The sequence below is a fragment of the Lepidochelys kempii genome, chromosome 6, assembly GCF_965140265.1.
Source record: "Lepidochelys kempii isolate rLepKem1 chromosome 6, rLepKem1.hap2, whole genome shotgun sequence".
Lineage (NCBI taxonomy): Eukaryota > Metazoa > Chordata > Testudines > Cheloniidae > Lepidochelys > Lepidochelys kempii.
Window position 1 is genome coordinate 62,143,317 of NC_133261.1, and position 14,056 is coordinate 62,157,372.

General features: G+C 43.2%; 1 protein-coding gene across 8 annotated transcripts in view; it reads right to left on the reverse strand.

Moving 5' to 3' along the window:
- The window catches only part of CELF1 (CUGBP Elav-like family member 1), a 105,512-nt gene that overhangs the window by 41,016 nt on the left and 50,440 nt on the right, over window positions 1-14,056 (reverse strand). For all 8 annotated transcript variants that reach the window (XM_073348323.1, XM_073348325.1, XM_073348322.1 and 5 more), the window contains 3 exons: window positions 4,632-4,819; window positions 2,105-2,187; window positions 1,594-1,642 (listed from right to left, as the gene is read on the reverse strand). In XM_073348323.1, the coding sequence (XP_073204424.1) occupies window positions 1,594-1,642; window positions 2,105-2,187; window positions 4,632-4,819 (320 nt within the window). The remainder of the gene's footprint in view (window positions 1-1,593; window positions 1,643-2,104; window positions 2,188-4,631; window positions 4,820-14,056) is intronic.

A 14,056-nucleotide genomic window follows, 5' to 3' on the forward strand; every position in this document is an offset into this window, starting at 1 on the left:
GGTCCATGAAGACAATAAAATTAGGGTAAGCATAAAAGAATGAAAAAATACTAAACCCTATCCTGATATAACAGGATCTGACATAACGCGTATTTGGATATAACGCAGTAAAGCATTTCCCCTCCTCCCCCCTCCCTCTCAGGCTTGCGGCAGCATGCTCAGGGGAGGACAGGGAGCGGAGGTGAGCTGGGGCGGGGCGGGAGGGCGTAGCAAGTAATGGGGGGCGGGGTAGAGGAACCGCTTCCCGCCCCAGCTCATCTCTGCTCCACCTCCGCCTCCTCCCCCTCCTGAGCATGCCGCCGTTCCACTTCTCCCCCTCCCTCTCTCCCTCCAAGGCTTGCCGCAAATCAGCTGTTTGGCGCAGCAAGCCTTGGAGGGAGAGAGGGAGGGGGGAGAAGCAGAGTGGCGGTAGCGTGCTCAGGGCAGGAGGCGGAGTGGAGGTGAGCTGGGGCGGGGAGCTGCCGGTGGGTGCTCTGCATCCACCAATTTTTCTCCGTGGGTCCTCCAGCCCCGGAGCACCCACAGAGTCAGCACCTATGGCTGTGGCATGTTAAGGGGGCCAGGGGTTTGGATAAGGGGCAGAGAGTCTCGGGGGCAGTCAGGGGACAGGGAGCAGGGGGGGCTGGATGGGTCGGGAATTCTGAGGGGTAAGTAGCTGGGGGTTGGATAGGGGGTGGGGCCAGGCTGTTTGGGGAGGCACAGCCTTCTCTACCCAGCCCTCCATAGCAAGTTCGATATAACGCGGTTTCACGTATAATGTGGTAAGATTTTTTGGCTCCTGAGGACCGTGTTATATCAGGGTAGAGGTGTACAAGATGCTATATTACACATTCTTACCCAAGGCTGTTGAACTACTGTATGTTGTTTTATTGTATTACTTGAGAAAGTCTATGATAATGTAATTAGATTATTGAAATGTGGTTGTACGAGGAACAAAAGACAAAAGTAAGGGGTTACATGCAACCTTAACTCTGGCATTTTCTGCATTTACTCGTCTTGTAATGATATGCTGATGGAGTATCTGTGTATAAATAAACAAATTTCCACCATGAAGAATTTATTATTTATACTGCGATAGCAGCTAGAGACCTCAACTGGTCTGGGATCATACGGGGCTAACCACTGTACAAATATACAGCAAGTGATAACCTCTGCCCTAAAAAGCTATTTAGACCAGTTTCATCTTTCTTGTAAAGCAAACACAACTTATTAGAGGAGATTGTGAATCCAACACTAGTTATGGTGGACTTTTCTCAAACCAATCAACCAGCCAAGTACATGGATAATGGTGTTGGGGGTTAAACAACAGGCAAGTGCAGAAAATAACTCACTGAATGCCTTCCCAATTAGTATAACTGTTGTGGGATAAGCAGCAGCAGGACAGAGAGCATGATTCCAGGAAGTTTAGAAACCTCACCCTTATTTATTTATCCCTTTGTGGGCATAAATTCCTCCCAGCTCTCTAATTCACAAACTTCACCACACACATAGACGCTCTGCTGCCCAGAGACCACTGCAAGAGGGATGGGATCCCTTGAAATTTCCCCATCAACATTAACAATACCCTAAAAACCAGACTTTAGTACAACTTACCATTATTTTTTTCACTGTCAGCTGGTTTCATCTGGATGGGATGGTGCATCTGAAACCCAAAGAAGAGCATCTCAAACTTGATGTATTCACTCTGTACATAGCTGAGTCACATTACCCCACAGGAACCACTAAGGACATGGAGGGGAGCCAACACAGCTATTAGAGAAGGGTGAGATATAACCCCACAGAAATTTCTAGGAAAGGATCCCAAGGAGTGTTCCCCATATCTTTCAACTGATATGCCACCATTCCCCCTGGGTACTTCATTGTGTTCCCCAGAAGCAGCGCACACAATTCCCTGCCATCCCTTTCCCCTCAAAACCTCTTCGAGATCTGCTGCCGTGACTTGCAGCTCTAGGCCCCTCCCTTTGAATTCATGTTCTAAAATAATCATGCAGAAGAGCAAGGCAATGTTTGCGCATCAGTGAAGCCAAAGAGCTTAGAACATGGGTAAATGGCAGGACAGAAAGACAAGCAGAAAAGATGCTTGAAAGAGCATGCTGCCTCTTACCCCTGGGAGGATCTTCATGTTGTGGAGAGCATTCTGTGCTTCTAGTGCAGCTTTACGGGTATAAAATGTAACAAAACAGCACCCTGCAATGCAAACCCAAAACAAGCAAATCAAGGATATTGAATTCCTGTGTGACAGACTGGGATACACAGTGCACCACTTCTACCCCTCAAACACAAACTCTTTGATAGACACAAGGATCATGGATGGAAACAGATGGCAATAGCTTAATATTGAATCTATTTAGAATAGGACTTCTGCCAAAATAATATTATATAACATGTGACGTCTTCAATGACTAGGCCTAACAGCCCCTGTATCACACTCAAAGGTTCACAAGAGCTCTCCTCTCATCCCAACTGGGCTTGCCCAACAATACGTTTCTAGAGACATTCTCATTTTTGCGAATACAGACTAACAAGGCTGTTACTCTGAAACCTCTCATTTTTCCAGTAAGCATGGTATTTTTCTGCCAGTTCAAGTAATTGTTCAATACTGTCATCACCACTCTCAAAGACACCTAGCCCAATGAGTGCTAGCTCTTAGCATCACGAGGGCTGAGCCTTTTGTATACAGACTTTTAAATGCTCCACTTATCACTGAGAACAAATAATGAACATTCTCTTTGCCCACTTAATCAGACTTCAGCCTTGGGCATCAACTCAAGATGGAATCTCTCTCCAGATGGACTTAGTGTGCAAAAAAATTACACTCAACAGTTCTCAAATGACTGTAGTTATTTATACAAAAAGTTACAACTCCAAAACTTAACCAATAACGCATAATGCCCACAGGGTTTTTGTCTATAAAAGTGGATATAGTTACAAATAGGATAGTTGTGAAACACAGACAACAGAGTTCAGCTTTATGAGCAGTCCTTAGCCTCTATTATTTCTGTCTCCCTGAATGCAGCTTGCAGACTACAGAATCCTAGAAGTTAGAGATAGAAAAAAATCTCAGTTTTTCTAGTCTGTTTACTCCTCCTTCCTCAAGCCTCTGGGGGAGTGCAGAATTGCAGGTCTCTGTGTTCTCCCTCACTCCAATTCCTTTCTCCCTCTTCTCTTGTCTTTCCATCAGCACAGCCTCTGGGGGACATTCGTGATTTAGGACCTGACCACCTCCGTTTCCAAACCTATAACTCTACCCCTTTTCTGTGCAGACTAGGAAGAAATTGCCCATACTCTTGTGAGAGCATGTGTCATTCAGAGAGGTGTTAAAGAGTAGGTTACTGTATTCTGTTTTGCTAGTCTCAAACAGGTAGCTACTCTAGGGGATGGATATAAGAATTAGAAGTTAAAGATGAAGAGTGAAGCCCTCTTAAGAAGGCCCTCACTCTTACTACTAAGTTTCTTCTCCATTCCCCTGGAGCCAAGACAGGATTGTTCCCTATCTGTTCAGTTTAATTTTAAACATCAACAGCAATTAGGCTCTTGCCACGTCCCGCAAGTGACATTTCCACAACCTAATCAATCTCTACAAGGAAGTTTTTACTGATACTCGGCAAAATTTACCCTTTCAAGAAATTTACCAGAAATATTAAATAAAATGCATATATTAGTCACATGTAAACATCTTATAGCAAATCCCTTCTCTCACAAGCTATGTGAAAAATACTTATGGTAGACTACGTAGTTGGCATATACAAAGCATATCTGTGAGCTGCATCTGAACTTTCCTTCTCAAAGTGTTTTACAAACTGTCATTACAGGCATGACTAACCACCTCTGAAATGGAGCTACCCCTGGGTTGAAACACAGCAATTGTTTGACAGTGTACAGAAAGTCTACAAAACAGTTAAAATAGGAAGACAAACATATTGTATCCATCTCAACTGCAGGAGAATGTAATTACTTGATACGAAATTTGGCAAGGACATTGGGGTTAGCAACCTCTTAAAAGAGTTCTATGCGATCTTCAGCTGGCACAGATGACCAAGACCAGTTGTTCTCAAACTGGGTGTCGGGACCCCTCAAGGGGTCACGAGGTTATTACATGGGGAGTCACGAGCTGTCAGCCTCCACCCCAAACCCCACTTTGCCTCCAGCATTTATAATGGTGCTAAATATATAAAAAAAAAAAGTGTTTTTAATTCATAAGGTGGGTCGCATTCAGAGGCTTGCTATGTGAAAGGGGCACCAGTTCAAAAGTTTGAGAACCACTGACCAAGACTTTGGTTTTGAATCTCATCCAAAATATTACAGCTCCATTATTACAGTCCTTCAGAAGGGAAATCTAAACCTAACAAATGGGCTACATACCTGAGACATCCATTTCCCTTAGTGGTCTCCCATTTGTCCGATCACCCTAGCCCAATTTACACAATGAGATCACAGACCACAGTACAGCCACATATGAATGCAGATGCACTTATAAAGCACAAAGATCAGGTCTGTGTGTGTGTGTATGTATTTGTATATCTACAGTTAACTCCTTGGCATGTGAATAAGCAGAGAGATGAAGCATGACAGAGTGCAAGTGACTATAGCTGGGAACCCAAGTATCAGCTGAGAAGGACAGAAGTGCTCACCTTTGCTCTGAGGAGGGTTTTGGCTCCTGTCCCTCAGGACGTTAATTTCGTAGACAGCACCATACTGTTCAAAGAGTTCTCTCAGATCCTTCTCACACCAGCTCCGTGGAACCTGCCCCACAAACATCTTGATGGCATCTAGGTCAGGTTGATCTGGGTGATCCAGTGTGCCATTCATTTTCTTTGAGCTGCACAGGACAGGGAGGAACTTCTGTTATATCATCACCACCACCTTGTCTAGATTAATCGTTCTCCCTAGGTACCAACTAATGTTGCAGCTCCTAACAGCCTGCTTATGATGCTGTGGAAAAAGGTCTCTCAACAGCAGTATTTTAAAAGGACTCCTGCACACTCCAAGCAAACTAAGAGAACATTTAGATTTAGCCATCACTTTCACTATAGAGCTCTGGGCTTGGAGACTGTCTCTCCCCTCCTAGCTCCTACAGTATAATCAGCAACCTGGATTTGGGACACCAAAGTCTTTTGTGTAAAAGATTGAAATGTCATTGCCCATCACTGCAGAACTGGACACAAGGAAAAGCTGGAGTGGGAAGGAGCCAAAAACCAGGTGGTATTAGCAAACTTACTAACAAACTATAAAAATGATTGGGGAGCAAAAAGATTTTTATTTAAATTTGACAATCTACAGGTCCCTCTTAAACTAAAGAAAAGTGACTAGAATGAAGACACTAAAAGTTCCATAAGAGGTTCACATTACAGTAAGAGTCTCATGGGTCCAGAGAACTCTGAACAACATTCTGGGGAAAAAACAAGGTCAGGGTTGTGGCTGAAAATGAACACATTGGTTTTGTACACTATTCGGTCCCAGAGGATGATCAGGTTGATTTATCATTCATCTTGAAGTACCATCATTTTGAGAAAACTAATGGAATACTACTGGGGGCCCAATTAGGGAGGAGGAATCATTTTTCAGAATACAGTAGACAAGATTTTGAATATGGGGGGTCTTCAACAGGCTTCTAGGTCTTCTCTCAAACAGAACCCCAGCAAGTGATAATCCACACAACAATCTGCATTGGTTCCTTATTGTTTAGCTAGTGCAAGATGAGTCTTACTATTAGTATCAAAGACCTTAAATAAGACAGGTTCAATTTCTCTGGGGGACTGCCTGAAATGATATCCTGCTACAGCAGTGGATATTAGCAGGGTGAAACTGCTGACAATCCCTATGTATAATCTAGAAGTGTGGGGAGAGGGGACTTATGGAATGATTCCCTCCCACACACAGTTGAAGGCCGTGAGTGGCCTTCTGGGCCAGCCTTCTTATTTTAGTTTTTTTACTGGTCCTCTTTATTTACTGTACTTCAAGAAAGATACGTCCAAGGTGATAAAACACCTATTTGTGGTTATGTTCTTCCACGGTGTTTATTAAGAAGCCTTTAAGCACAGGAATTTTTAAAAACAAAATTACTAGTCAAGTTCCATGAAATGTGGACTGGATATTTATTGTGTGTATTCTGGCATCTCTTTCAACTTGCAGCGTGCTGGTTCAGACACATAGGAAGACAACTGTTGCCATAAAATGTTCCCACATTCTAAGAAGCGTTTGCACAAGGATGGGAAGCATAACGCTCTTTACTGGGAAAAGGCAAGGGGGTGACATAACGCCTTTCATTCTGCCAGAACTCCCACTGCAAGGGATTGATGCCTTTCAGAGAATCCAGAAAACCCAACTCCCTTTATTAAGGGGTGAACTACACAATGCCAGAATTTTGAGAGGGGAGCAACTGATAGGTATACATTATCCTGTGACAGCTGGTCCCAGCTCTGGTGTCACTCCCATGAGAAGCTCCAAGAGGGCAGCATGTCTCCTGGTAGCTAAATCCACATGGTCACGATATGACTTCAGAAACAGTTCAAAGATCATTCAATTTCTGTCTAAAAGAGAGCAGTCCAAAGCCATTCAGAAGGAAGGAATCAGTCTCCTAACACTGCACTTCAGTCACTGGTTTCAGAGCATCAGTACAGTGATTTGTACTGGATTCTGTAAGGAGTGCCACCAAGTAGCTCTACCCCAAAGGGGTTAACTGATTTCAGAGGGAATGAAGATGCATTCTGAGCAGGAGAAAAAACTGTAAACAACTTCCAGAATCTCTTTTAGAATGCAGCTCTGAGACTGTCCTGCCCTTTCACCTTTTCCTCCAACAGGAGTAGTTAGCTAGCAAAGAAATGTCTAAAGAGGCAATCCTAAGCTAAGAGCATAAGTAAAAAAGCAGATATGAATATACAAAATACTTACACAGGACTGGTATTCAAGGAACAATGGTCCACCATCATCTCTGGGAGGAAATCCAACTTAAACGCAGCCATCACCTCTGTCTGCCACAAACCACTAACACTAAGTCAATGTACTGTCTAACCCCCAAACAAAAAACTCCACTTCCTAGAGTCCTGCAGGTCTTAACACACCAAGCCACACAAAAAACAAACTACAGAAACAGGAGCTCAGGGAGACCAGCAACAGACATCAGAGAAATAGGCTGGACTGGAAAAGGGACATGGAGTCGTGGATTAAAAGGGGGATGTGACCATGTGAAGGGAGGCTCAGCTCATTACACAATGAAAGTGCTGATGCATTGGGCTTGTTTTGTGCAATTTTCCCTGGCGAAGCAATACTGAGTGCTCTGTCAGATAAACAGAGTGTCAGATCAATGAAGATAGCAGTGGTTGACAGAGCAGAAGGAACACAAACTCTAACCTCACAGCCTTCAACAAACTCTTCACCCCCAAAAATGCCAGCCCTAGGCCTTGAGGTCCGCTAATAGATAGGTCCTGAACCAAGACTCTGTTTCAGCACCTGAGTGTTGATACCTCACAGGGTCAACACAAACCAAAGTGTGGCTGCTGTCTTTCTTCACGAGTTCTAGTAGCTTGCTGCTACAAGGAGGCTTGATCACTCAAAACCTCCTTATATATGAAGGAGTGCCTGCTCCAACGACGCTCCCTCTATTATGGGCCAAAACACATGCAGTCTCACACAATAAAAATAATACTTGGCACATACATGCAGAGTACATGAAATGTGAGGGCAAGAACAGGATCAAGTGTCTGGTGGTCATTGCAGGGAATAGAGTCAACACTCTTGGATTCTATACTGACCAATGCTATGGATTCATTGAGTCCTCTTGATAAAGTCAGTTGATCACGGTGCACCAGCTTCCTTATAATTAAAACAAAGACAATACATACTGACCTACTGAGGTAAAGAGGTTTATATGTTTGTAATGCGCTTTGAGATTCTGGAGAGAAAGATGTTACAGATATGCACAGAACTACTACAAACAGGAAGACAAAGGACCCCTGTCTTCAACATGCCCAGTTTTCAACATGCTGGGAAAACCAACCAGCAACTAACTTGAATGGAAACGATATTTAAAACCAAGTGTTCACCAATATTACACAAGAAACAGTTGCACTCCATTACTGTGTTAACAGCTGTCCCCTAACACCTTGCAAGGACTACATCCCTCTGTGAAATGATGAAAAAAGAAATGGTCTCAGATACATCAGTTTCCTTGTTTGGGAACTGCAGACTTCACATTACCTTACACTCAAACAAAACTGCTCTCTAAAGTTTGCTTCACTTTTGAGACCAGGAAGCTCTGCAGAAAATAATGTGGTTACACAAGGGGAAGATGTAGTGGTGATTCTTTCCAAGGTTTATGTAGTTCTGTAGCTTTGCGCTGCAGATTCCAGGTCTTACCAGCCAAGGGATAGCAGAACACCATCAGAACAAAATACTTCCATCCAGCCTTCCCAAGCAGCGCTGCCTGGCCTTACAGTTGAGCATAGGATGGAGGGGAGCTGTTCTGGCAACAGATTCTCCTGGAAGATGGATTTTACAAGGGGTACTGAGATTACTGAGAACATTTCACAGGAGGAGTTTGATAATCATTATGGGTGTCTCCTGCCATGCCTTCCTACTCTTCTTTCCCAAAAGAAAGTCTGGCTTCATTTTACTGAACATAAAACAGGTAACAGTTTAAAGGCAAACTAGTTTTAAATCCCTTCATTGGCTCCCTAATGATTTCCATGTCAAGTTTAGATTTTTTGGTCTTACCTTCCAGGTTTTGCACAATTCTGCTTCTCCCTATGTGCCAGTTCTAACTCTCTTTACTCCCACTCACACCTTTCAATCCACCCAAATCTCCCTCCTAGTATTCTTCTTCCATGTTCAAACATGTTCAAACTTGGTCTACACTACGAATTAGGTCAACCTAAATTGACCTTCATCAACCTAGTTGTGCACGTGTATACAGTACACCAAAATTTGTCTCTCGCTGATGTAAGCGCCCGGTTACAGCAAAATGGTAACAATTCCTCCCTGAGCAACACAGAACCATTGTCAACCTACTTAGGTCAATGCAAGACAAGTGTAGACGCTACATTACTTGTGTCAACCCTAACAGTCCAGCAGCAACTATTGCATAATGTCCCCGTGACAGTGACCTCTCAGGTCACAATTTTGATCTCCACTGCCCAGCGGTCACAGAGACCAGAAGATTGCCCCACCACCAACCTTTAAAACCCCTCGTATGTTTTTGAAATGCCTTTCCTGATTGCTCACCTTGGTAAGCACACCTACCAGCTCACCTTTGTTGTGTGTATCCGACCATGCCAGCTCTATGGACGCACAGAGCTAATATACACGCTCCTGCCTGGAGCAGGCAAAAAGTCATGGATATCCTCATTCTGTGGGGGACAAGAGGCTGTGCAAGGACAAGTATGGAGCAGCCATAGAAATATCAACATCTACTTGCATATTGCATGTGGGATGCTGAAACTCGAGCATTACAGGGATGAACAACAGTGCTGCATGAAAGCAAAGGAACTTCACCTGACATGCCAGAATGTAAGGGAGGGCAACAGGAAACCTGCTGCTGCTCCAGAGATCTGCCACTTCTACAACAAACAGCATGTCATACTTGGAAGTGATCCCACCAGCATCCCACTTTCCACTCTGGACACTTCTCAGGAACCTGAAGCAGAGACAGCAAGATGGGCGAGGGGGCGCTGTGCAGGACTCAAACCGTGCCACAAGCTGTTTGAAACTCCGCCAGAGACCAGACAGTTCTGTCAGGTGAACATAGATGAGCCTATAGAACAGGAAAGCTTATGCTCTCATAAATTTGTTAGTCTCTAAGGTCCCAACAAGTACTCCTGTTCTTTTTGCAGAATACAGACTAACACAGCTGCTACTCTGAAACCTGTCATAGATGAGCCTGCTGATGAAGGGGAAGGGAGCTTGGGTAAGTGTGTACGTGCATTATTCCTGATAATCATTTTTTCCCTTTTTGGTGCCTGAAACCTCATCTCTCCTGCCCTTCTTCCCCATTTAAAAATGGCACCCATCCCATATCCAGGGTTAGAGGACAAAGGCATTGATTTATGATTGCTTACTTTAATGGTATAATGTTAGAAAATAAAATATTAAGACAAATTCAAAAAAGTAGTATGATAGTCCAATTATACCATCCATATCAGATCAGTGTCTGGTGACTGGGTAGAGGTAGAACAGACAGAGGTAGAGTTGCATCCACTTTTAAATTCTTTGGTTTCTTGGGCGAGGCAGAGGGAGCCATGCCAAGCACTTGGTTTATCTGAATAGGGATGTTCCTTTTATCCTCTTGAGCGATCTCAATGGAAATTTCATGGGGATACTCTGCAATACTTTCCCGAATTTCTAGGTGTGGCAGCCTTGTTTCCACCCCCCGTGATATGAAACTTTCCCTTGCCACTCTGCAATGAGTTTGGTTGGCACCACTGCAGTAAACAGACTAGTAGAATTAGGGCCCAGGTGGCTTCAGGATGCCAGTAGAAGATGGTTTTCTGTGCCTTTGTTACCCCCAGGAATTGGATTCAGCCAATATCACTACTGCCTGTAAGAATATTGCCAATATTCACTGCACTTTTCCTATACCTATACCAAGGGGTCTCCAGGGTTTAAAGCTTCCAAGGAACAGAATCCACTCCCACCCAACACTAGCGTAGGCCATATTCACCATGGTTTGAATTGCAGAGCAGTACTATAATGAGGCACTCCAAAGCTAAAGTGACAATTCGCATTTCTTATTAAAGGTATTTATGGGAATAATGTAATGGAGTTTTGAATCCTTCCCTTTCCATTGTGACTGTAAATCAAATGGCGTGTCTGTCTGCTTTAATTGCCCCTCCAGGCCTGCTGAATATCTGACAGAGATCAAGAAGAGAAAGAAGAGGTCTAGGGAGGATATGTTCTGCAATATCCTCCAATCCTCTATGGCCTTGGACCATAAACACAGGCCAAGGTAGGGCCACAGGACCATGACTATAGGGAAGGACCAAGAATAGAGAGAGCAGTTGCTACAGCAGAGGGCACGCAGGAGCATCAAGAAATCCACCAGGACATCATGGATTTGCTCAGGCAACAAACTCAGATGCTGTAGAGCAGTATCGACACACACACTCCAGACTCAACAGCTTTTCCAGTCCTTGGAAAACTCCATGGTCAGTGCATCCTACACTCCCCAACACAACAGGTGGCAGCATGATGTACATCCTTACCCCTACCAAGCCACATCAGGAGAAAACAAAAACCAGAGCAACACATATACTGACATGCAAAAACCACAGGATCAGCCACAACTTACTACACTGTAGTAAGTTTTACATACATGACATGAATGTCCACTGTTTACTTCCATTTATACTTGAGGTTTTAAAGTATGGTTAAGCCCTTTCATTAAACAGATTTTTACCGAAAAATTCCCAGGTTTTACAAAAAGTGTTATTCAGTTTTTTCTGATTTTCATCCTACTTTTGTATCATTCAAAAATATATTTAAAAATACCATTTTATTAGGAAAATACAATATATTGGATGAGATATATGTATTACAAGAATACATTAGTCTGGGCATATATGCAAAGCTGCCTGTTGAAGTAAGGCTATGTATTAGTCTAGAAGATACACACAATAAACAAACAAGCACACACGCAAACTCTGAAGTGCGTATACATCTGAACATACTGATGAATCTCAAGCCTACCATGTACACATTTCAAGCTGCTGGCAGATAACTGTTTAAAGATTTGACACACTAAAATGGAAAGAAAACGAAAATATGTACCAGAACACGTTTCAGAACACAAGTTTAAAAAAAAAAAAAAAAAACAGGTGAAAAGGATGAAGTTGAGTGTATGCGCTGCAAATGGTGTAGTCAAATTATTAAACGTAAATATTTATAGGCTAATAGTTCTAAGTCTACAAGAGTAAACTGTTTATTGAAATGAAAAGTTTTATTTAGGGATTAGATATATTTTCTTAAACTCAGAGGTGACATTGTGTTTTGAGTTCTGTTTTAGTTCTGCAGCAAACCAGATTGATGAACGGAACTCTAAGCATTAATCTACTGAACACCTTTTCCCCCCGGTCTTTCCATCCACCAAAATAAACCCAAATTTTTCCCCCGAAAAATTATTAATAGTTTTTTCCATTGATTTTCACTTGTTTTTGTTGTTGTGGTAATAAACACTGATAAAGTCCCAGAAAAATTAAATAAAAACTGAAAACAAAGGGCCGTAAGTATGGTTTACCCTGTTACAGTGTTGCTAAATGGTTTTTACCTTGTATGTTTGTTTGCACTTTAATTTTGTTGCAGTTTCTTTGCACAAAATAAAGTTGTATTTTTGGAAACTCAAATTATCTTTGTTAGTTTACACCACACTTTACAAAATTCAGCAGAAGGCAATAACCCACCCATATTCAATCACCGTATACATGAGACGCACTATTTCATAGAAGCATCAGACAACACTACTATGGTTGACTGTTAAAATGGCCTTTTCAGGCCTCCCTCAACCATATAGCTCCACAGTTGGCTCTTCTAATAGACCTTGTGTCTGGCTGTTCAAATTCAGCAGACAGTCCACTTTGCTGCTTCACCCTGGCAGTAGCTTTTCCCCCTTCACCCCGCAGGTATTATGCAGTACACAACATACAGCTATAAGGATGGGCATGTTTGCCTCAGTGAGATCCAATCTAGTGAGTAAACAGTGCCAGTAACTCCTCAATCTACCAAAAGCAAAAAATCTGCCAAAATCTCTTTGGTGCCATCAAGGTGGCCAGTGTGTGGCTTCGTGAACTAGGGGAGCAAGGCATAGGCTCGGTCTCTCAAAATTACTACTGGCATTTCAACATTGCCAATGGTAACGTATCAGTCAGGGAAAAATGCCACTGCCTGCAGCTTTCTGAAAAGTCCTACGTCCTTAAAGATGTGAGCATCATCTACCTTCCCTGACCAGCCCAGATTGATATCAACAAAGCTTTTCCGGTGAGCCACTAGCATTTGCGTAACTATTGAAAAGTATCACTTTCCATTGATTGATGTGCTTGGTGGCAGGGTTAGGTGGTGCCAGAAAAGAAATATGTGGATTATCGCTTCACCACAGTTCAAAAAGCCCACTGCTGCAAATCCATCCCCTATTTCCTGCACCTTACTGAGAGTCATAGTCTTACACAGCAGACGACGCTTAATGGACTTACATATTTGGATGACAATGGCTTTGACTTTCCAACTCCACACAGATTGCCCACTAACCAACAGCAATCCAGAACTGCAAGCTCCACAGTGTGATCACCACTTGTGTTTCCACTGTCAACAAAGCCTTCATTTTGGTGTCCCTGCACTGGAGGTGTGAGCAAGTTTGGCACAAATATCCAGAACATGGCCTTGTGGCTGCAGACGTTTGGATGCCATCCTTGTCATCCCAAACCTGCATTATGATGCGATTTCACCAATCTGGGCCTGAGAAACAAGCTCTGAAATGGCAATCAACTGTGTGGAGCTGCTCCATGAATGTCAGCAGCAACCTTGCATCTTTTTTTTTTTTTTTACTGTGTCCATTAGCACCCAGTTATCGTGCTTGAACATCTCTGCATCTTCCTCCTCACAGTCCCCGTTGTAGTAGTACTCATTCAAGTTTTGCGAATAGAGAAGAACTATGTGGCCTTTTAAAAAACAGTGCAAAAAGTATGGAATGGGGAAAGCATTATGGGATGGAGAAGTGGCATGATATGGACTTGACCTCTAGCTCCCAGAAATCCCGAAGCCAATCAGCGGTATTCCATAAGAACACTGCGAAAACGTCCCACAAGGCATTGAGCCAGATAGTGGCATGGGGCACAATGGAATACTCACCCATGGTGCACCACATTTTACCCCAACACAACCACTCATACGGTGTACGCACAGCACTGACGCAAGCACCCAAGTAAGCATGCCCTCGAGTGATATACTACAGTCAATGGCTGTACCATGATGGAACTTGCGTTGATTGAACTTGCTAGTGTAGAGATGGCTTCACTTTCATCCCTTCTGCCATGTTGCTCCTCATGACTAGAGCAGTTTCCTTCTTACTTTGAAT